The following is a 25,383-nucleotide window of genomic DNA, read 5'->3' as shown; positions in this document are numbered from 1 at the left end:
TGCAGCTTGTGTGGCTCTAGCCTCTTGCACCAGCTACAACTATAGGGCGTGGCATGCTGATGGTTGTGTCTGTGGGTGTGGTAGGGTCCTGCATATGGTCATGGTTGGCTGCTTGCTAGTTACAATTTCAGTTTTAGCTTTTTCTCTTTTAATCAATTAAACTTTATCTTAATCAGGAAGGGGTAAACATTATCATGCAGTCACAAATCTTGAGATTTTTTTATCACCTTCTTCATGTATAAATCATGAGACATTCCTGAAAAGAAATAAAATTTATACACTATGAATTCATGTATGAAATCCGATGATTAATAAACACAAAGAAATATGCATCATTCAATTTTTTACACATGATATTATTTGTAAATATATAAAACTAACTACATGTCAAGTTGCCTACTCTTGTATATGGGGCAGACATCTCCTCTTAAACACTCAATCACCTTTCTGAACTTCTTAATGCATTATAGCTGAAATAGTTTGGGATTTGATGAGGAATGACTTGTAGGTCAATGTCAAATATAACTATTCATTAACAATATATTTTAAGTATAATCAACACTCACACATCCATGGCATAAATCAACTTGATTACTTTTTTGGAATAATACTACTAACGGCTTCATACATATAAATTAACTGAACTCTTCCCTTAAAGAGAACTTGATGGGTCTAGAGTATCTCCACAGGACCGTGTTCTCATCATATGAGTGAGACTAGGTAGTGTTATCTTATCTGAATACTTGGATGCACTTCTGTTGTATCCTTTGAATAGAATATTTAGAATATATTGAAAAAGTAACTAAAGTATCTATTATGATCTCATCATAATTTACATGGTCATAGCACTAATTAATGGACTTCATTCTAAGCATCAAATTGTGCATGATATGAATATATGTTTAATCAATGAACATGGGAAGAGATGTGGAATATGAGGTTAGGTTTTCAACCACATATATTTCAATCCATATTCACATGATTTGGATCATCAAAAGTTGGCTTTTAAATTATTAGAGTTGGTTTTTGGGAAAGGTAAATTATGTGTGCAATTTTTGTGTCGTTTTAATTTTAGTTTGCCTAAATCAAATGAATTTGAAAAAATATAAAATCTCTCTCAGATGTATAGTTAGAGTAAGCTTGTCTCCACGCGGACTGACCTTGAGATGTGAATTTAAGAATTGAGTTGTAGTTAGGGAGAAGTAATAATAAGACGGGATAAGTAGTTAGTAAGTGGAGGAAATATTAAGTGGATGAGAGAACTAGATATGAGAGAAAGGATATCATATATTATTTATATATGTTTTATAGAGACTAGAAGTAATAAAGGAGTAAGAGATTTGAAATGGACTAATAGTTTTAGGTGATGTTAATATAGGTAATGGTGGAAACAAACAAGATTAATAAGATAGATGGAGGGCAAAGTACTACTAATAGGATCTAGGAGGTAACTTATTTAATTAGTAGCAAGCTATATGGAAAATATAAAGTGGCTTTAAGGACAATGATATTAAGATTTTACTCAGACAATGAATTAGATGCAATAGTAATAAGATGTATGTAGTTAGTTTTGTAAGAGGTAAAATGAACAATGAAAGAGAGATAAGAAGTATTATAAACATAGAAGAAATATATAATTATCTATTCATTAAGATGTATATTAATTTGATAGAGAAATATTAATATATCCTAAGAGTTTTGATTTCAGATAGTTTGGTATGAGAGAAGGGATTATTTAATTTGGAATATAATTTAGTATGTAGATAGACAATAATGAGTTAAGAAAAAGTCATATGTGCTAATAGTTTAATAAAGATAGATCAGAGTATATATGTTATCTAATTTTTAAGAGTTTATTTAATTAGATATAGAGGAGGAGGTTAAGAGAATTTAGATATGGTTAATCAGATAAAAATATTGATATTTATAGTATTATATGATTTATAGATACAGTATAATGATCGAGTTCGTTTATATAGATATAATATTTAATACATTATTTTTATATCTTTTTATAAATTAAAGTTTTCGGAAGAATAGTAAAATTCCTAATGAGAAACACATGTTTGATAAAATGTCTCAAGAAGGTCGTAGTGCTAGAACAAGATGAAATCATAGTTCAATTGTGATTAGAACTAGATTTATGTATTCAGATATTTTATGGCATGGCAGCTGTATGTTCCTCCAGCGTCATAACATATTTGAATACATAGATCTAGTCCTAACCACAATCTTTATAACACTTATCAAAATTCTCCACCACCACTGTGCCAGAACCAACAGCCGTCACCACCGCAGATTCACACCACTGCACGCCCGAGCCCGTCGTTGCCGCACACCCATCGCCACCGCAGGCACACAGTCGTTGCCAGTGCACACCCTCATTTGCCGCCGCCTCACCTGCCGAGTGCCCCCGCCCACTGATGTCACACATCACCACCCGCTGCCGCCTTTGCCCTCTGTATGCTTGCGCCTGTCGTACCACCTGTTGCATGCGCCCCAAAGTGCCTCCCGACAGCAGCTTCCCTGCTTGTTGCTCATCCATGCCCCACGCGCGCACTAGCAGCAGAAACCGTGCTCACACTGTCGGTCTTCAAACCAACGGCCAAGTCATTGGGAGCCTAGTGGTATACCCAAGACCCCACCCCCACCATGATTATTGGCTGCTGTCTCTCGTCACGGAGTGTATACTTCTCATTGATTTTAATGTCACATTAGCATTTTGTTTCCATTTGCATTTCACTTGCCCAATTGACATTAGAATGGATGCTCAGTCCCACACTGTCATCCCGCATCAGGCCTCCCTCTATCTCTCTTCATCTCGGTTGAAAGATGGTCAAATTAGGAGTCTTCAAGCCCCTTTAATTGCTTGGGAAGTACCTCCCATGGATGTTGATGCACTGTAATGGCCTTGGGGATCCTCCCAGGCAATTGGACTCACTTGGCAGTCCTGCCCACCGTCCGGTGACGTTCCCGATGACCAGGGGCAGAGTCGGACAAATCTACACCTGGTCGTCCAATCTCCTTCTTAGGAATTCATACGACTATGATTAAATCGTAGTTGTGGACCCTTTTCACTCATAGTGCAGCCATCAACTACGTCAGCCGCCTCATCATCAGCCTTTTCTCAATTGTGACTTGTTTATCGAAGGGTCCCATCATCCTTGTTAGCCAACAGGGTTAATTAGAAGCCTGGAAAATAGAATGAAAGAAAAAGGGATGAGAATAGGAAGATCTCACCATCCAATTTTCCTTAAGAAGATTGAACGCTCGAGACTATATCAATATAATTAAATTGGCCCATTATGATGCAGGCTTCAGGCTGGATTGGTTTGAAGCCTGGTAATAAATGCTTTTAGTTTTCTACATATTATGGCCCGTTGTGCCCTAATCTTCATTATTGCTTCTTGTCTCGACAGGATGCAGAGCTAAAAGGAACATGCAAATCAAAATCCCATATCAGAAAATTTAAAACATGTAATACTATATAAATGTTGCCCGATATCATAGATTGAAATAAATAAAGACTTCCCTCTTATGCGCATGCAAAGGTCCCTATGGGCTCCTTGGTGGGCTTACTAGGTAGGCTACTTGGTTGGCTTGATGGGCATGTGCCGGGTTCCGCCCCTTACTGACTGCACTTGGGCTTGAGCACCTTGTGTTCACCTGCCTGTGGCTGGCTTGGGCACTGCCCACCTAAAGCAAATTTATACAATATATATATATATATATTATTCTTTCTTCCCCTATCTTTATCTCCATTATTTCTTTTATGAACCTTGAGGTGTTTCCTGCCAAAGCATTGATTGACATAATAGAGGGAGCACTAATCTTATTAAAATTAACAATGTTTCAAACATTATTACTAAGAAATATTTTGACTTATAAAATATGTAAAAATTACATTAAAATGCATCATTTTATCACTTGCTCTATTTAGTGCATCAGATGAATACTCCTGTAAAGTTGAAAGTAATACACATAAAATAATCCTTAAATGCCTTTATAATGTGTATAATTTCATGTCATATTTTGGTTTACCAGTTTTCACTTTTCAGTTTTATGAATGCCATATCAAATACTTACTATGGAACAACCCAATAAAGCTTGACTTTTGAGAATGTAGTATTTTGAGTTAATTATCTGAAGTGGTTCCAACATATAATATAAACATGGTTGAGGAAAGTCTGACTGTTAGTGAATTGTTTACTTGTCTATTGACTTTGTCAAAAAAATTAAGAATATTTGAAAAATGAAATAATAATTAAAACAAATTGTGTTTACTGAAACGAGGGGAGTGTATGGTCTAGCCGTAGGCTATGAGGGGGGTGCAACAACCATTGGGGAACGGAAAAAGGGAAAAATCAGTTAGCGAAAATGGGTATGAAGGCACTAAAAATTCACGTCAATTTAAACTACCAATATATCTGCTCTCAATTTGTAGTTGTTGAGCTGATCAGAAAAACACTTTACATTTTCACAAAATGTTTTAGGATCTCTCACTTCCCTTTACTCTCATTTTTATTTTCTTCGTATTATTTTCTTTCAACCCCACATTGTGTTATATAAAGTTTATATAATCTGAATGCCGTCTCTTAGATTGTTCGTTGATCCAATTCCAAGTAGGACATCTTAATGATAATCATAGTTAGCGTTCAGATACACATTACTCTTGGGACAACAATTGTGCCAATTTTTTCACCAAAGTCTCCCAGGTTCCTCATGATTCCTAAAAAATTAAAGAAAAGGGACACACACTCATCTTAAGCCATAGAAATCTGGACCCAATCTACCTTGTAAACCATTATAAACTCTACGTTCACAAAGCTTTTGGAGTTAAATATTTCTAGGAAATAGATAATTTTAAATATTGTACTATATATTGTGATATTATTTTAAAATAATATGAATGAACTTAACACTAATCAGTTTCAACAAATGAATTTTGAAGTTATTGCCCCTTTTCTATGAGCAAGTTCTGTAATATTTAATATGATCTATTTTCCATAAAAAGGTACAGTTATACAGTGAATATAATACTAGAATGAGAGTTAATTTTCCAGTCTTCTGTAACGAAGAAATGATAATCTTAAAAAAATATAATATTAAAATTAATAAATTAACAAAATAGTTTCTAATTGAATAACTTTACATAAAATATGTGATATCTTTTAGTCCACGTGTATAGACTTTGACATTACCATGCATAAAAGTTTTTGATACTTATGAAAACAATTATAAACATTACAGAGTATTTATTAGTTATAAAGTGATCAGATAAAACATTGGGACAACTGTAAAGTAGATGCAGCTTAGGTGTAATAAATGCATTTTTTAGTATCAGAAATAATATTCTATTTACCTTTTAAGGAAAATTCCATGACTTAGTAACATATGATATAATATCTCCAATGTAAGGTATATTTTATTTAATACAAAACAGTCAATAAATCAATCTTCTCTCTCAGAGTAATAATTTAAAACATTTGTGTTTTGATAAATAAATACATGTTACATAGAAAGTCTACTAGTGAAAATGAAATTATGCAAATAATTCCAGTGTCTCGTGATTATAATTCAGTGGAAATGATAGAGCTTATTTTTTAAGTCCCTCAAATGATTAAAAGATACTATACTGATCCAATTGGAAAGCTACTTGCCCTAGTTTTCCAAAAAACTTATGAGCTTTATTGAAAAAGATGTAAGGTTGCAGCATAATAAGGAATACATCATTGAAAGTATCATCCATGCAGATCATAATCATTGTCATTATAAATTTTTTAGACTTCAAAAGTGGAGGAAATGGAATAATATAGAGAGAAAATCATTCGTCAATATGAATCAATCTTTGACCACTAGGTAAACCAATTGATTCAAGTATCAAACCGACTATAAATTTAGATGGAGTGATTCCAATACCTCCTTTCCTAAAGAACACCCGCAATATATATGTAGTATCATCACGCAACAGGATCAACCACTTAAACATAAGCGAAGGAGTTGGTAATCCTATCATATCCAGATATTTTTATGTCCTAATCTAATTACATGTTAATATGAATAGTTAGAACACTTGTCTAAAAGTAAGATATTCTTAGACGGATATGTGATATCATCATTAATAACCAAGCATTTGATTTATTATTGTACTTTATTATAATATTGTAGGCAAAAAAAACAACACGGTTAATTTAATGACCATTGTCATCTAGCCTCTTCTCCGGGTCAGAGTTGACCTAGCCTCCAGTCAGAACAAGAGGAAGAAAAAAAACTTTCACACTTCAAGCATGAGGGTTCTCATTGGTTTAAACCAGAGCGAGTACAAGGTGGCTTTGACAAATAGGAGTGACTTTAAAACCAGTGAGAGTACAAGCTAGGTCCGATTAATATACCTTCTACAAAACTTGTTGGCTCATGAATGCAGCAGACCTTTCATAATTAAATATTCCACTAAAACATAAATTTGTATAATTTTCCCATAATCTCAAAATATTCAATTAGACTTTTATAATTTGTTAAATTAAATTTCCAATGTCATGCAATATTTAGAAATTAAATTTATAAAATTCATGTATGTAAACATTAATATTTTTAGTAAATTAATTATGCACTTGGAAAATTATCAATAGTTTTTTATGAATTTAATATGACTGACAAATATTAAGAAAACTAAAAATGATGCTCGTGACAAATCCTTTGAATTTTCATGAAGCCTGGTATGATACATCATATAATAAACCCTAATCCAATGCTATCCAGAATTCAAAAAGCTGCATTTCAAGATCATTGTAGCCTAATTTCTGGAAATTATTACACACGCCATGTGGGTCCACCATGGCCTCCAACTTCCTATCCCATATTTCCATCTAATGAATGAAAAGTTCCATAAACATCATGCTATATGGGCGCCTGGTAGGCCTTAAAATCGAGCCCCCAACATGGCGCACCCTACTAGACCATCAGGGCCTGTTTTATGGAGAATATATTATAAAAGGCAGTATCTTTTGATGATACATTAACATGGATGAGAGTTACTATTGCATCTCATTTCCACAAGAGGTCGAAGGTAGATATAAAAGTCTGAGGAAGCATCATATTATAGTGCTAGGGTCGAGGAAAATGACATTGTGTAATTTATATTTATACATAAATCCTACTCTAACATTTAACTCTTGGAAATGTTGATAAACATGACTACATGACCATTACAGAGGATGGAATTTCTACTATCTATGACCATCATGCAAACCTTCTGGTATGCATTAAACAATATTGTCATTTTATGCATCTGTTGAACTTGATAAATAACATAACCATATTTTGAAATAATGATTCTGCTTGAGCTTGGCATGAACGAAGAGACATTAAGACACATTAAATGTGATGACTAATTGAGAGATAGTGGATGGATTTCCTCTTAAAACCTCTCTAGATCAACTATGTCAAAGATGAACTGCAGGAAAGGCTTACAGAGCGTCATTCCAACATTCATCAACACATCAAACCAAGAGCCATGTTAACTGCATGCAGAATTATGCACTCCTATTCATACATTGACTTGGTTGCCTTCATAAAGAGAAATGGTAAAACTATTGGTGCATTCACAAAAATTCAATGATATTTCAAGAAAAAAAAGAAGCTGAAGGATAGGGCTTTCAATATTGAAAGAGGGTATTTATATTCAATATCATTTTCTGCTTACTATGATAAGAGACAACTAATAAACCCATATTCTTCACATATATATGGTTTTTTCAAGAGAGGAAGCTATAGAATTTGTTCCATGGTCAGATATCTTTAAAAAGTAAAGAATCTGATAAAAAGGGTTCCTATTTATGAAAAAATTCTTGGAAAATAATTAGAGTACAAATGAAAGTTTGAAATAAACATAGACAAAGAAAAAAAAAATTGATTCAAATATATAGTTATGATTTTTAGATGTTATTTTATATTTTTTAAGGTTTAATTTTTAACTTAATACAAACATTGGAGTGCAAAAAAAAGGTAAATTTTTAATAAATATTCACCTGATTTTGAAAATTTTACAATTTTTTTATGAATTATGAGAGATAAGTACACCTTTGCTCGCTCTCTAGAAGAGCTGAGTGAGATTTGATGATGGCAAAGTATGATGCATATGGGATGCTTGTATCTCAGTGTGTGACTATGGGCACATATTGTGTCAGTTTTTGACTTGGCGTTGAATGGTTGGCTTTATCATGCAAGCCAATCAATTACTAGGATGAGTTGGCTAAGTTTATTGTCCAGATCAATGGAACCTACCAGAACTTGGTTGAGACAAAACAGTTTTGTTGTTTGAATTGGATGGTGTACAATTTCTTGGAGTGGTGGCTTGGAACAGAATAAAAGACAGATATAAAAATGAGAAATAGATCACATTACTTTCTTTTGGCAATAAACACGGTGTCAGGTACGACCAACCCAAGAGTTGTGCTCGTAGACCAATCAGTTGTGCCTTGGATGACACCAAAGGGGGTTCAATATATGTAATGATGAAGGTTTTTAAGAGCATAAATATCCCAATCACACACAGACCCCGCGCACCCATGCCTATGAAAGAGAACAAAAAAGATACAATATGGGTACCTTTGTAGATTATTGACGAGTCTTCAAAAGCCAACAGCTAGTTCTTGTCTACCATGATTTGGTTTTACGTGGAGCCAATGCCATCGTTGCATTTATTGAGTCTCATCGTGGAGCTCCGCAAAGTAGACATTGTCTATGTGGGACATCATGTACTCCCACCCCCAATGTTCCACGCATTACGCCACTCATGAGTACTGGCAGGTGCGAGGGTCCGACGTGTGCAAAAGACGGGCATGTCGAGCCTCTCGATGTGAGAGTTGTCATTGGCATCCCGAGAAAGATCCTCCCAAGTAATTGATGGAAATATATGTGTCCGACAAGCCAATCACTCATTCCACATCTCGTTCCATCTTCATTAATAGAACATATTCATTATAGTGCACGTGTGATGGGTATAATGAAGTCCATGAATACATGATCGGGCTTAGTGAATTATGATGATATCATAATACGGAGATCACTAATCTTTAAGCATGTATTCTAAACATTCCTATTCAAAGGATATGCGAGAAGGACATCGAAGTATCTGGATAGAATAGCACTATTTAGCCTCACTCATATGATGAGTATGGCCGTTCCCGTTGCCATTAGTGTGGTGACACTAAGGATAGACAGTGGGTGCTCTTTAGTGGAAAGAGTTCACTGAATCGATCCGTACGAATCCCTGAATTGTATTATACTGGACTGTCAATCAGGTTGATTGATGTCACAATTGTGTAAGTGGTCCTTAGACCTGAGACACCAAAGACGTCTTGTGGACAGAGGGTTGTACTTTAACTATGGCCAACGAGTCTCGAATCATGGGATTCTAAAAGGTCTTAGTTTGGGTACATCAATAAGTTCACAAAGACAATTGAGTGGTCAAGATGGAATCGTCCACCTTGATATAAGAGGTGAGAGCTCAAGGAAGACGATGCGATGAAGTCCTTGGCCAAGGCAGCAAAATATTGGAGAAGAGTTCTCTGATGATTTCCGAATGCACTAGTACTAACTCAGATGACCAATTAGGGTTTGACAGTTGACCATACCCTAAGTCGTCCAAGGAGCATCAAGTGGATGAGGGATTATACACACATGGTAACCAATGAACAGGTTCCATGAGAAAGTCGATACACAGTCCTTTGTATCTTCTAGAACACAATGTGTAGCTTGGCACACCACGTGTTGGAGCATCGACCTATCGATTGGGTTAAATCGATCCGACGTTAATTAATCTATATGATGATATAGTTAATTAATTTGGAAGGCCAATAAAGGTTATTGGGCCTGGAGTCGTTAACTAGACTGATACATGGGCCTTGTGGGGGCCTTTCCCCTTCTTCTCCCTTCTCCCCACAATCCCTCTCCATGCCCAATGCGATCCGGACGGCGTAACGACGACGGTGGAGGTAGAACGGGGCTCGTCAACGAGAAGGAGGAGATTCGACATGTTGAGGATCACATGGATATGTATAGAGGCTGCAGACATGAGCATCTTGACTCGTCTCACTCTAGGATCCAAGAGATCACGGATGTGATTCGTGGACAGGTACTTCGTTTTGTGATTTTAATGATGTCGTTCGATTCACAAATGTCTTCCGCTGCGTATCATTTTGTTTTGTTCATCCAGATCTAGGCCTCTAGAACCCAACAGTAAGTTAGTGGGACGGTGTGCAAGAGTGTACCTCATGGTTGGTGAGTGAATCTGTCATCTGGTTCGCCTCTCATAGCGAGTGGCGAAAGCTGGTAAGGCACGCTTGATATTACTTTTGCATGCATTAAATCCATGATTTCATGGTTCCATGAATGAGCATCTTCAAGCCATTCAGATGTCCAATCTCTACATGTATCCATGAAATCTTCAGATAACTAGATCTCTTCTTTCCCTCAATATGTGCTGCCAAAAAACTATTTCCTCTCTATAGGGTCTTGGTGGTTTTAAGTGGTTAAGGTATAACCTACGAGGGGGGTGAATTAGATCCTTGAAATTTTATTCACTCGAATCTAGTTAATTATGTTAAATATAATTTACCTATGTAGGTAATGAGCTAGATGATAGGGAAGAATCAATTAATTTTTTATACAGCTTAAGTTAACCCCTAATGCTGTTTGGGGCTATCAAGCTTAAGTCGATTATGACGCTTGAACAAGTTCTTGTGATTGTCCCCCAAAGCTTTATCTTTTTTCACCCCCTGAAAATTCACAAAGTTCACCTGAAATTCTACCATAACATGCATAAGGTTTATATATTTTATCAATCAAATACTCACCAATATTCAGATAATTTATATCAAATTTATTTCTATAATATTCAATAAGATATAATCTCAAAACTTATTTCAAATCAAATATAACTTGAATATCAAATCAAATATAACAAGAACATTCTGAAACCTTGCTTTTACTTTTCTCCAAATTATTTTATTCCCTTGTTGTTACATCTATCTCCTCTTGTACAGATTCTTTCTTCCTTAGAATCAAGTTCAGCACTAGTTGAAGACTTGTGAAAATCAAGATTCTTTATCTGAAATATTGTTGGAGATCTTCTTGATATTTCCTCCTCTTGCATGTAACTATGAAAATACTGCACAAAACATTATAGACACCACCACACAGTCAGGTGAACTAAATAATAAGCATGATTTGATTTCCTCATAGTTTTTTTAGTGAATTTTTCTTAAATTGTCTCGCAATTTGGCAACTACTTTTTTCTTCAGGATTTGGCAATGTTTAAAAATCAGTGGTTTCACATTCTTCTGTGTCTCTCTATTAATTTTCTCAAAAATTGTTATAGTTTTATGCATGCATTCAGTTTGTGGCGTAAAAGAAAAAAAATCTTAAATCAGTATTGAATCTTCCAAAATGAGTTTTAATCAGAAAATGATATCAGATAAAATAGATAATTTATTTATCATATTACCACCTCTTAAAAAATTGTGTGATTTTCATGTTATTATCTTCCGACACTAGCATTCACCATATGCTTCTGGAAAAAACTTTCTTAAAATTGGTTTGATCTCTGAACTTTCATTTTAAGTTCAAAATCAATTTATTAAGCAATAATTTATTTCAAAATTTTGGAAAATAAAATATAGTGTTTAAAATTTACAATTCTAATATAATAAGTATTAATATTTTATGGATTTGTTAATTAATTATTTATTATTTATTCAGACATATGTCTTCTAAGGTATAGATGAAAATTCTTTCTCTGAATTCTAGAAATTCTATTTTTGCTAAATATATTTTTCTTTTTTATATGTCATAATTCCAAATAGAAAGATATTATTTTGTATTATCTAATTAGTAAAGCTATCTGCTAAAGTATCTAATTTATATTCATGTAAATAATAACAATAATATATACGTCAGTAAAATAAAAACATTAATACTATATATCTCTTATTATTCTTATCATGAAAAATAACATCGTATTCTCATTTTTCGCTATTCATTGCACTAACTTACTCTTACATACCTTAGTAAAGTCTAACTTATATCATTACATATTTGATCTTATTATTATATCATATTCTCCAAGCTACTATTCTCTTCCCATTTCTCGGCCTTTTTTGTAGCAACTATATTTTTTTCCTTTAACCCAAAAAGTCATATTAATTATTTTAGTTTTAAAATATCACCATTAAATATCTAGATCTACCTGTGTTCCATGATTTTCCATTGGAGTTGTACAGCAGCATGGATGATTTCACCACTTCTTATGAGATCACATAGTATGGGGAAAGTTTGCAAGATACTTTGAATATGAGTTTTTTTTTTCATTTATCATGGAGGATATAAAAAAAGTGGTTTGTGACGTGAGACCAGAATTTAAATTCTTGCATCTTTAAGATTAAGCTTTAAGGAAATTTTAGCACAATGATTTAATGTGTGTTTTGATGAATGTTCAAAGTAATGCATGCCTCAATAAGGTTGTGATCAAAGCACATGAGGTCCTCGGTTTACTAGTTGACTGATTGTAAGTGAAGATAAAATAGCAGCCATAGTTACTAAAAGGCTACTTAGTTAGACCATATGCTAAAAAAAGTCAAACCATGAATTAAACACTTGTATTTTATTTGACATGAAGATAAAAATATTTTCTAACACTATTCAGGTATTTTTGTGAATTTGTCTTCATTTGATTTGTTGAATAACTTATTCAAAATCCTAAATAATACCTTCAAGTATTTAAGGCAGAATTTACTCATGATTTAATAAAAATTAATTACATGAAGATATTACTATCCAATGGTGATATCTTCATTGAAATGATAATGTAAACATCTCTACTACTATAATAGGAATCGGTGTACCCTTCTGGCCTCTGATTGGCTGAGAGAGAAGAGAGAGAGTGAAAAGACAGAGAGTGAGGGAGAAGAGAGAGAGAGAGAGAGAGAGAAGCATTTGTTCAGAAATCTGTAACTGTTTGTTCAGGAGGTTACGTCGTGCACAAGTGAGAGAAGCATTTGTTCAGGGGAAGAGAGGAAGAGAGGAAGAGAAGCATTTCATCTACTTTGATTCTTTCCAGAGGAAGAGAGGAAGACTCAGAAAGTATGGACCGCCATTGTCTTCATCGGCTACTAATCCTGTTCCTGTTTCGCTTTCGTTCTCTCATCTTTGCCTCATTGGAAAGCCGGAAGCGTCTATGTCTCTATCGCTCACTCCTCCTCAAGCTTCTTCTTGCGGTGTGGGCTTCATTCGCCTTTAGTTCTTCTTGGATTGTTGTTCTTAACAATACGGTGTATGAATCATTCCAATGACGATTTTTTTCATGTTGATTGTCTGTTTTTCTTTGTGCGAAAAATGGGAGTTTATCGTTGTGTGCAAAAATTGGTGTTTGCATTAATTGTCATGATGATGTCTTAGTTCAATTGATGAGCTTGGGTGAAGAATTCAAGTTCTTCTTTTGTTCTTACTTTGAACTTAGATCCACGGTGAGTTGCCATAGACCCAACCCTAACCTGGTCGCCAAACCAGACCCTTCTCGACTTCCATTCCTTTTTCGACTCCGCCTTCTCCCCGCACATCCGACACCTCGAAAGACATCAGCATCCAAAGGCAACGACGGATGCGCCCAAGCTGGTTATCATGTTCAGAAACAGGTCAAGGGCTGTGAAGAACAAGGAGGAGATCGTAAGACTCTACGAGAAGGTAGGGTTTCAAGTACAGGTGATGAGGTTGAGCGATAGATCTGAGCTTGCAGAGATGTATGTCAAGGAAGCACACTCACACGTCCACTCCACGAGTGATGCAATATCCGCTGACGTCAAGGGAGCTTCTAGAAGAAGCTCAACGATCAAGAATCCCGCCGTCAAGGCCGACACCTCTGCCACGTCGCACGACGATCAAGAGGCGGCGTCGCGATGTCCCAAGACCAAGATAATCATGCCCTCACCCCACATTAATTCGCCAGCACTGGGACAACCGCCTTAGGGCTTGATAGGCTGTCTATAAGAATCGAGGCAGATGTACATCTAAAACACACTTTGATTTCTTCTCTCCATTTTCATCTTCTCCATCTTACTGTATTCGTTTCATTGCTTCATTGTTTATCTGTTCATCCGTCTTCTTGAGGGCACGTCGATTTCTATCAATGTACAGGGATTTGAATGCCAGTGATGCCCTACTGAGTGTGGTGGGCTGCGCGTTGACCCATCTTCTGTGCATGAACCCTGGGAATGTGTTCATACAAATTGTCACTTTAGGAACGGATTGGGGAACAAACGCTAACTTTGTTGGGCCTGCCATGGCGTTGGGGCTAAAGTATTTTCCTTATAAGATTGAAGTTTCAGAAAGCTCTCCGGGTAGGATCTACGGTTAGGATTATCACGTGCTTACGGACCCTGAGAAGGTGAACTCCAAGGGATGGGCAGAGACGAAGAGGATCTACCTTGGGAACCAGACAGTTAGGGTTGATATTGACCGGTTTGTGGAGCCTTTGACAGCTGCCTACCAGTTCATTGTCCAATGGAAGAGATCAAAGTTAGGCACGAAGTTCATGTCATGATATTCTTATTGGAATTCTCCGCGGTTGCGGGGATTGTAAAATTATGTATTTTTATGGAAGTAATGAGCCTGAAGATGCTATTGTTAGCCAAAATGGAACAGCTCACTTTTGATTATTGGGTTCTGTAGGGAAGAAGATTTGTCCACCCTTAATGATAGAAAGCACACGTTTTTTGCAAAACTATTTGCATATTTCTTGGAACCTTCTTTGCCATTTGACCCTTGAACTTTGAACTTTGATCATTTGTGCTCGAATAAGTATCAGGCTGACATGAATCATAAGCAAAATAGAATATAAGACTCACTTTAGTTCGCTAAACCTATGTATATTGAGTGGTCGTTTTCAGAGATGAAGGTCGTGGCGTGAGGGGAGGGGGTGCATATGTCTATGAATGCTCACTCTCCAGCGACAATGTCGGCTTCAACATGAAGAATGTCGAGGTGAAGGACCTGAAGCGTGGGTTCATGGCGTCGAACTCGAAGGACGACCCGGTGAAGGAGATGGCGAGCTTCACCTCGCAGGTTATCATCATGAATCACCCGGGGCAGTTTGGCAATGGGTACACCGGCGCTGGACTGCCACACGTCGCACATCGTCGTGAAGTTCAAGACTCTATAGCGGAATCGATTGATTTAAAGACTCCATTAAAATGGAGAAGAATAGTGAACCACCTCATTAATACGGAAAGAGCTCTTGAGAACTCTTTCTTTATAATATCTAGACGCTATAGAGGTCAATTTCGCCAAATTTCAGTGAAATCAATACAGATATTAATAAGGACAATTTCGAATAGAAATTGGATCAGCAAACTCTTGGATCAGCAAATGTTGGGTACTGATCCAGGATACATTGTCTAATGTTGAGTATTTTCCCGTTTGAGCCCACTCAATATCAAAAAGCAGGTATGGAAATCTACAGTATATACTGCAATACAATAATTTGAAATCTACAGAAATCTATGGAAATCAAAAATCTTTAATCCAATACAAGATCGATTTCTGATTTTCGAGCACAGATTTCCATAGATTTTGAAGACTTTATAAATTCGAAAATAGATTATAGACTTTCAATTTCCTTTACAATTTTCAAATATATGAGCCTCGATTCTGTAATCGTAGATGTTGATTGATCTAATTATTGAGATTTTTATATTCAACTGTGCCTTTTAGAACTATTGTTAATTTTATATCTGATTATCTGTTATTTAAATATTTTAATTCAATCTGGATTTCATCTGATTATTGTGAACTTTAGATCCATTAGTAAATTTTAGATCCGTAGATGTTGATTATTGTTAATTTTAGATATGATTATCTATTCCTTAAATTCAATCTGGATTTCATTCGATTGTGAATTTTAGAACTACGAAAATCTACTTAATTCTAGATCTACAGAAATCTAAAGAATTCTTCTGAATCAATGTCTACTAATACACAAACTAAAATCGTGTATTCAAAAATGTCATAAGAAAATCGAAAATCAAAAATCTATTCTTGATTTTATAAAATCTTCAAATTCTACCGATATCAGCACTTCAATCAAGAAAATCTATTGTGTATTGGATTCAAGATTTCCAGTTCATCTGCTATAGTCTATATTGGATTCAAAATCTAAAAACAAAATCAGCGGAAATCATATTCAAATATGAAATCTAAAATAGATCAAAAATGGTGTCATGGGTTCAAAATCTGAACTGAAAATCAATGAAAATGAAATATTATATCTCCCCCTACTATTTTGGATATTTCATTTTGAATATTTATCTCTACTACTAACTATAAGAATTCATGTACCCTTCTGGATGCCGATTGCGCCCGCCATTGAGGGCATTCGTAGGGCCATGCGAATTGTGTATCGTCGCTCAACAGGTTCAGCCAATGTGAGGACACTCCTTGCATCTACTTGCAATGTGGCCAATGTTCAACCACGCTCTCGGAGGCATGAATGCAACATGTGCTTCATGCCAATCGAAGATGTGGACGCAAGAACACAAACCTTGCTTTAGTCACCGAAACCCAGTGTTCCACTTATGCTGCAAGGATGGCGAATTTGCATTGTCGGTGTTTCCCAACTCGCCGGCACCGCTCCTTGATTTGCTCAAGGGGACGACGGAGGAGGCAAAGCACTGCCCCAATTTTCTTCGAGCCTACAATTCAGCTTTCAGTTTCACATCCAACGGTGCAAATTTTGACCATTCCCTCACCAACAACCATGTCGGCGTGTACACATATGGCATCCAAGGCGGTGTCTATCATCAGATCTCAAATGCTCTATTGCCCCCCGTTGGTCAAGCTCCCTGCTTTGCTCAAATCTACATCTACAACACAAACTACCACATCGAACGACGAAGCTCAATCTTCCCCGATATGCATTGCAGCATGCTTGAAAAGATCCACTACTGTCTGAGTGTGGCCAATCCCTTTGTTTGCCAATTTCAAGTGAACAACAAAGAAGCGCTTCTCACTGCATCCATCCAAGAATTTGAGCTGCAAGTCGGCAAGCCTTCTGTCCCCGACTACCGTTATGATCAACCAACAGGCTCTGAAGTCATTGTTCTTATGCCTGGCGATGGAAACGAAGGAGATGTAAGGCGCAACATTGTCCTTCGAAAGCATGATGGGGGCCTGCAATTTGTGAATCAGCTCGGCGGGAATTATGATCCGCTCAACTTTGTACTGCTCTTTTGGTATGATAGTCCGGGGTGGAGCCTAAAATTAAAGGAAAGAAGCAAGGTGACAATGAACCAGTTTTATGCCTACCACTTCATGGTTCGAGACTCATCAAGAGTGCTTCATCTTTCTGGCTGACTTTTTCAAGAATATGTTGTGCATGCTTATGCAAAGGTTGAAGAATCTCACTTGCATTGGGTTCAGTGCAACCAAGCGACGTTGCATGCAAGCCTCTACTGAGGGATAATTGATCAAGCTATTGTCGACGATGTTGATGCGCTCGTAGGGAGGATGATCATTCTTCCTTCGTCCTTCATCGGCGCACCGCACTATATGCAAGGGCTGTACCTGGATGCCATGGCCATTGTACGAAAGATGGGAAAGCCACATTTATTCATCACGATGACTTGCAACCCAAAATGGCCTGACATTACGAAAGCCCTACTACCTGGCCAGAATTCGCAAGATTGATTCGATCGCTGTTGTCATGTTTTTCGGTTGAAACTAAAGGAGCTTCTCCATTTGATCATCGACGAGGAAATATTTGTCAAAGTAAAAGGTCATGTGTACGTTCTCGAGTTTTAGAAGCGTGGTCTCCCACACGCACACATGCTCTGGATACTTACTAGATGATCCGTTCAAGCCAAAGACCCCTGAAGACATCGACAAGATCGTGTGTGCCGAGTTACAAGATCCCAGTGACAAGGAGTTGTTTGATTGTGTGGTGACACAAATGATTCATGGCCTTTGCGGTTCTGCAAACCCAAGATGCTCGTGTATGAAGGATGGAAAGTGCTCCAAGAAGTTCCCCAAGGAGTTTGTCAGCTCAACACAAGTAAACGACGATGGGTACCCTCTCTACTAGCGTCGCTATAATGGCCGTGTTGTCCGGAAGGGTTCACATCTCATCGACAACTGATGGGTTGTTCCATAAAACAAGTATGTGTGCAAGGTTTTCAACTGCCACATCAATGTGGAACTCTGCTCTTCCATCTAGTCAGTGAAATACATGTACAAGGGCCACGATCGCATTCAAGCCAGAGTATCTTCGAAGGATGCTCCAAGAGATGGTGCCATCGCTAGTGCAGCTCAAGACCCTTCGTCACGCGATGAAGCCCAACAGTATCTCGATGCCCAATACATTGGAGTCTTTTTGGCAGATTTGTGAATTCTACATGCAGAAGGTGTATCCAAGTGTGTACACCCTTAAAGTTCACGATGTGAATATGCAATCCGTGGTGTATGCTGAAGGCAAACCGGTCGGTGAAATCATGAACAGGTTGGCACGCACGCTCCTCACAGAGTAGATGCGGTATAACAAGGAGCATCTAGAAGATGAAGTGATGTCGTCCTTCGTCTAGGACGTCATCTGGCCGACACCAAATATGATGGTGTGGTGCCAATGAGTGATGATGGTATCGGACTACGGCAATGTCGTTGTCCGACCGAAAACCCTAAATGTGAGTATATGCTACGATGCAATGCAGGATGCATGGTATATGGTACGTGCAAGTGCCGACTAGCTAGGAATACCGACACTCGGGACCGACGGAGTCGCTCGGCGATGAAAGGGTAAAACCTCTCGCCTCTCGTCCGAAGGGACGAGGATGACTATGGCGCCGTATGGAGTAGCTCTGCCGGATGTTGCCCACACGTGACGGGCAGACCCGACTCGTACCAAGGAGAGACGCTCAAAATTATCATAGTTTTCACTCAACCTGTCCCTCTCAACTATATCTAACCCGAGCGTGGTGGAGGCAATACGAAAATGCACTGCATGAAATAAAAGTTAGGCGAGCGGGGAGAAGACATACCTCGTCCGCGCCTGCGAATTGGGGAGAGGTGTCCCGATGTCCCGATGTCGGTGGCGAGAGGTGCCAAGGTAGGGGACCTGCGAGGTGGACGACTGCAGGGGGGCCGGAGTTAACAAGGGGCGGATTGGGATAATAGCTCTGGGCCGCCAATTAGTGCACATACAAAGTTTCGGATGGGGTCTCGATGGAGAAGACCACCCAAGGCAGGGGCGCAGTCAGGGGAGTCATCGACCTAGAGTGCTCAATGGCCCACAGTTGAGTCTGTTCAACGTGACCTCATCGCTCGATCAATCATGCGTGAGCGGGGTCAGCGTGATCCCAGGTCACGGCGTACACATGCTATGTCTCACTGTTAGGGCTGGGTCCTTTCACGACGGACTCTCCTGGCTTGACCGTTTGGTTTGGGGAAGTCAACGCAAACCCTGATTGAGCACGACACGGCTGAGAAGGGCAAGTGTCTGGGTGGACAGGGGAAAGCCAGCCGAAGCAGCCCCAAGTGGGGTCGTGCGAAAGTCGGACGCTTCCACGAATCCGAGTGCGCCAAAGCTCACCCACGAGAAAGGGTCAGCCCTTCCGTGGTGCTGTAACTTCGTCGTCCGGCGATGAAGTGGCACCCGAGAATGACGTCCAAGAGTTCCAGGAATTAGCGGGAGAAGTCCATGCGGTGGGGAGAGAGATAGAGAGTATGCAGCTGCGGCTGGTGTCGTTGGAGTTCTCCTCTCCTCCGCTTGGATCTTCTCCCTTCTGAATCCACTCCTCCACACCTTCTCCTTCCTCCTTTCCTGACAGGACCCTGTGCTTTCTCAAAACAACAATTTCTTCAAAACAACAAGTTCCTAATTCTAAGGCGCCCATCCGTTCCCTTTTATAGGGGAAGAAAGGATGTGAATAGGCTCCCTTAGTAGTGTCATAAGAGAGGGAATAAAAGGGGGGGCTAATCCCACTAAGGGAGGGGGAGGTCCTTATAGAGTGGACTCCCCCCTCACTACAATGCCAGAAAGGAAAAGAAGAACAAAGAAAGAAAACGACGGAAGGGAAAACATGATTTTGAAAGATACAGACGAAAATGATTGGTAGCGAGTACGATGCACCCTCTACCTTTGAGTACCTGAATCCAGGCGTTCAGGCAATCGCTTTGGCTTGCCAACGGGCTGAACGCGAGCCAACGGCGGTGTCATTGGTGATCGCGACGTCTCCGACAATGTTCCTTGGGGCTCGGGTTGCACCGCACCATCATGAAGTAGCCAAGTGAACATTGTACTGTGACTTCCCATCTTATTACATGTGGAACGATTCCACTCGACATTGGTAATGATGTCAGCAACTGTAGTGTATCGAAAGGGTGCACTTCATCTGCCCTCGTGACAATACGCAATACTACCTCAGGTTGATGCTTCATCATGTTCTAGGAGCGACGTGTTACCAAGATTTGCGCACCCTTGATGGTGTTGTCTATGAAATGTATTAAAGAGCTGCTCAAGAGTGTGGCCTACTCCACTCTGACGCAGAGTTCGACAATGATCTTGCATTGGCAGCAGGCATTGCTTCTCCTCGTCAAGTTCACGAGCTCTTCGTGATCTCCCAACCAGATGTGCTTCTCGAGAAATACCTTGACGCCATGTCGGAGGACATCTGTTTCGCAAACTACGCTTCGCAAGTGACTAACCCAATATGGCAAGAAGTGTTGAACGTGGTCGAGTCAATCCTCTACCACGACGGATTTTCACTCGCAGCGTTCCTTGGGTTGCCCCAAGGCATCGAACTCCAACTGACAGATACAAAATGCAGGCCAAGCCAAGGAAACAATATCCTGCATGTGATCCTCGCGGTAGAACACCTACAAGGCATGTTGAACGTAGAACAACGACAACTGTACAACGCAGTATTTTAAGCCATCGAATCAACATAATGTGCTAAGGAGGCCAAGGTCTTCTTTGTTGATGGGACAGGGGGTTCTGGTAAGACGTTTCTCTACTCGGCTATTATCGCGCAAATCAAGGCCTCTCCCCTAAACTCCACAACAACTGTGACAAGTGACATCGCGATGCTTCTTTTGGAAGGAGGGTGAACGTTGCACTCGACATTGAAGATTGCAATTCCCGTCACTCACATCTCAACGTGTGCAATCTCAACTGACTCCAAGATCGGTCGTCAAATTCAACCAGCAAGCATGATAATTGTGGACGACGCTCCAATGATGCACTGCCACGCTTACGACACGCTCGATTGATCAATTCGAGATGTGATGAAGACCATCGATGCAAGTTCAGAAAATTTTCTTTTTGGCGGCAAGGTCGTCGTGATAGGAGGCAACTTCAGACAAATGCTTCCAGTCATACCGAAAGGCTCACGCTCAATGATCGTTAGTCCGTCCCTCAACCGAAGCAATGTATGGCGCCATTACTCTATTTTTTGGCTTTGAATCAACGTCCACGTTTTGCCCGACTAACAAGCATGGAGCGAGTTCTTACTTGTCGTCAAAGGAGGACGTGTTGGCCCTGATGTCCATCTTACAGTTGAGATTTAGTGCGTCTCCTCTCTGCCTGATCTGATAGCCCGGGTTTATGGCACCTTTGAAGATGGCGCAACTCAGTTGATAGCGAAGACAATTTTGACGCCTCTGAATGATAGTGGTCAAGGTCAACAACATGGTGCTCGACGTCTTTCGAGGTGAAGTGATGGAGTACTTCAGCTTCGATGCAATCCCTCCTAGCAAAGTTGACAATGAATCCCTCTACCCAACTGAGTTCTTGAACACGATTGATGATGCGACAATGCCTCTCCACAAGCTTAGACTCAAGATCGGGTGCATTGTGATCCTTCTCCAAAACTTGAACACACTGCAAGGTCTATGCAACGGACGGCTATACTTTGAGTGGTCGGCTTTATGCTTTGAGTCTATGCTTGAACACACTACAAGATCGGGTCTATGCTTTGAGTGGACGGATTTTTCCCGACAATGCTCCAAGCTATAATTGTCACCTAACGGTGAAGTCCATCTCCTACCACGAATTGCACTATACCCGTCTCAATGGAGGCTTTCGTTTTGATTCACGTGCCTTCAGTACCCAGTTCGACTCGCCTTCGCGATGACAATTAAAAAATCCCAAGGTCAAACTCTCAACACAGTGGGGTTATATCTACCAAACCCACTTTTCACTCATGGCCAACTCTACGTCGCTCTCTAAAGGACGCGGATAGGTCCAGCAGGAATCGTGTTCTGCGATAGCGGCGCGAACCAATCGACTGTGACTAACATTGTTTACACAGAGGTTTTCCATTAGAAGATGATAGGTAGAATGCGATAGAAGAAGAGCTTCTACGTTCCCAAGTACACGCTCAATCTCTCTCTCCCTTATCATCACCAAAATCCTCCAAAACTAAGATCCCTTTAATTTCAGCTTCCACAAAGCCATTCCCTCATCCGCGCTACACTAAACCGATCATCATCATCATCATCGTCATCATCATCATCATCATCATTGTCATCAACATCATCATCATCATCGTTGGGGCAAAAGATCCATCCCATGAAAGAGGGCCAAGCCGATGAATTCTTCACCGTGGCGAGCCAGCAGATGGTTGGAATCCTTCTAATCGCGTGGCTGAGAGGAAGCCTACGGAAGGATCTTCGCCATCTGAGCATCTCCATCGTTGCAATACGGCACCATGGGCTTCATGGGCAACAAGGCAAGCAACTCCTCCCTTACGTTTGCCCCGCCCTCTCTCTCTCTCTATAAAACCTCATCTTTCCCTACCACGGCGCCATCTCTGTTAGATTCCTCCTTCAGCATAAGAGCTTTTGCTTCGTACGCTGTCATCTATTGTTCGGCGGGGCCGCAGAGATGAGCAACGGTGCAACCGCATTGCCACCAAGACGCTGGATGCATCTTTATATTTATGTCTACGTTATCGGGTATACCCTCAATCTCTCTCTCATCTCTCATCACCGACATCGTCCAACTAACATCTCTTTAATTTCAGCTTCAAGGAAGATGTTCCCCCATCCGCGCTGCACTAAACTGATCATCATCATCATCGTCATCATCATCATCGACATAATCATCATCGTCATCGTTGGGCCAGAAGATCCACCCCATGAAAGAGGGCCAGTCCAAGTACTTCTTCATCATGACAAGCTGGCAGATGGTGGGAATCCTTCTGATCGTGTGGCTGAGGGGAAGCCTGCGGAAGGATCTCCGCCATCTGAGCTTCTCTGCTGTCGCAATGCAGCACCATGCTGCGGAAGGATCTCTCTCGCTCCCCCTTTCTCTCTCTCCTCTCTCTCTCTATCCCTCTCTCTCCCTTTCTCTCTCTCCTCTCTCTCTCTCCCTCTCTCTCTCCCTCTCTCTCCCTCTCTCTCTCTCTCTCCTCTCTCTCTCTCTCTCTCTCTCTCCCTCTCTCTCTCTCTCTCTCTCTCTCTCCCCCCCCCCCCTCTCTCTCTCTCCCTCTCTCTCCCCCTCTCTCTCTCTCTCTCTCTCTCTCTCTCTCTCTCTCTCTCTCTCTCTCTCTCTCTCTCTCTCTCTCTAAAATCTCATATTTTCCTACTAGGGTGCCATCTACGTTAGCTTCTTCCTTCAGAAAAAGAGCTTCTGCTTTGTCCGCTGCTATTTGTCGTTCGACGGGGCCGCCCAAGACGAGCAGCGGTGCAATCGCATTGCCGCCAAGAATCTGGAAGCATCTTTATAATTTTATCTACAGACTCGGGTACCCTCAATCTCTCTCACTCTCTTCTCATCACCAAAATTCTCCAAAACTAACATCCCTTTCATTTCAGCTTCCAGGAAGTCGTTCCCTCACCCGCGCTGCATTGAACCAATCATCATCATTGTCGTCGTCGTCGTCAACATTATCATCATGGTCGTCATCAGGGCAAAATATCCACCCCGTGAAAGAGGGCCAATCTGAGGAATTCTTCAGAGATGATGGGCCGACAGATGGTGGTAATCAACTCCTCCTTATGAAGTCCCGCTCCTCCTCTCTCTCTCTTTGTAAAATCTCATCTTTCCCTACCAGGGCGCCATCTCCATTAGCTTCTTCCTTCATAAAAAGATATTCTTCTTCGTCCGCTGCCATCTGTTGTACGGCAGGGCTGCCGGAGACAAGTGACAGTGCAACCGCGTCGCCGCCAAGACGCTGCATACATCTTGACATTTAAGTATCGAAATCCTCTCTCGCCCCGTCTTCCTCCATCGGCAGCCAAGGAAAATCGACAAGCTTTAGTTCTATGTGGTTCGTCAAAGTGGCTGAAGATGGGATTTTTTTCTTCTCTCCCACGATGAGAACGACCCTACTTTCTCTCTTCCCTCTCAATAGAGGTTTATCATTTTTGTTGATTTTTTAAGTTTTCCAAAACCTGGTGATGATTTATTGTTAACATTTATGATTTAAAGAATTCGACATACTGATTTATGATTTAAAGAATAACTGATGCCCAAAACCCGCTCTAAAAAAATAAATAAACGGCCATTCTTTCTCTCTTTCTCTCTACCCCAAGTGAGCATTGCGAGCGGGCCCCACTAGTAACTAAAAGCTTAAGATTATTTTAATGCTCAAATCCTTGGCATAACGGCTAGCTTTCGCTCTTAACTCTTGAAAGGTATTTTGAATTATTACCAAAATTGTAAATATGAAAAATAAAAATTAGAATGATTACTATTTTACATTGGTATTCATAATCAATACATATGATTGTTCGACTTTTGATGAATTACCATCATGCCCTTTCAGATTTCCAAGTTCATATATACCGTTTTGAGCCCTAATTTCAAACTCTATTCTAATTGCACTTTGAATCCCAGTCCAAAAACTAAAGAGATCTCTCAAACCCTGGAGCAATTTTCAAGTAGTTTTTTACCATTCTTTGAAAAGATCATTTGTTGTTAACATCAACCCAAGTCCATAGAACTTGGAAAATTGGTTTTTGGTCCAGGTTGTTTCAAGATTCGAAAGAAAGAAGGCTGGCTTCGAACTTTGCATATCGTCGACTTTTTTATACTTTTAAAATATTTAGCACAACTTTTATATTCATTTTGAGATTTTATTCAACATTGAATTGTTTCTAACATCCATAAAAAAGCCAAGTAACTTAGAATTGCATAACAAGGGTTTAAAGTTGGACATGGAGGAATCAGGCGAGAAGCTAAGGACGTGGAAAGATTGATCTTTGGAGATTTTTTTGATTTCATTTTGAACACTATGTGAGATAATAATTGAGATAAATTGTGTTACTAAACCATTTCAGGTGAAATCATTTCACTTGGTGCAGGAATGAAAAAGATATTTGAGTTTTACACACCAAAGG

General features: G+C 39.5%; 1 protein-coding gene across 1 annotated transcript; it reads left to right on the top strand.

Annotated features, from left to right (window-relative positions):
* The first annotated feature begins 20,145 nt into the window (after positions 1 to 20,145).
* LOC144702044 (uncharacterized) lies at positions 20,146 to 22,267 on the top strand. Its single transcript, XM_078573907.1, has 4 exons — positions 20,146 to 20,327; positions 20,550 to 20,833; positions 21,711 to 21,892; positions 22,145 to 22,267. The coding sequence occupies exons 1-4, from the start codon at positions 20,146 to 20,148 to the stop codon at positions 22,265 to 22,267; spliced, it is 771 nt and encodes a 256-aa protein (XP_078430033.1).
* Positions 22,268 to 25,383: the final 3,116 nt, after the last annotated feature.

Source organism: Wolffia australiana, chromosome 4, assembly GCF_029677425.1.
Source record: "Wolffia australiana isolate 7733 chromosome 4, ASM2967742v1".
In the NCBI taxonomy this organism is placed as follows: domain Eukaryota; kingdom Viridiplantae; phylum Streptophyta; class Magnoliopsida; order Alismatales; family Araceae; genus Wolffia; species Wolffia australiana.
Note: the sequence above shows the minus strand (reverse complement) of the source record. Positions and strands in the feature narration are given on the sequence as shown.

Excerpts from the sequence above, each read along its gene's own strand:
- LOC144702044 (XM_078573907.1), top strand. The coding sequence starts at position 20,146 with ATGATTGGTAGCGAGTACGATGCACCCTCTACCTTTGAGTACCTGAAT. Across the intron at positions 20,834-21,710 it reads GTTCCTTGGGTTGCCCCAAG|TGGTCAAGGTCAACAACATG; the intron begins GCATCGAACTCC and ends TCTGAATGATAG. Across the intron at positions 21,893-22,144 it reads GACTCAAGATCGGGTGCATT|TACCCAGTTCGACTCGCCTT; the intron begins GTGATCCTTCTC and ends ACGTGCCTTCAG.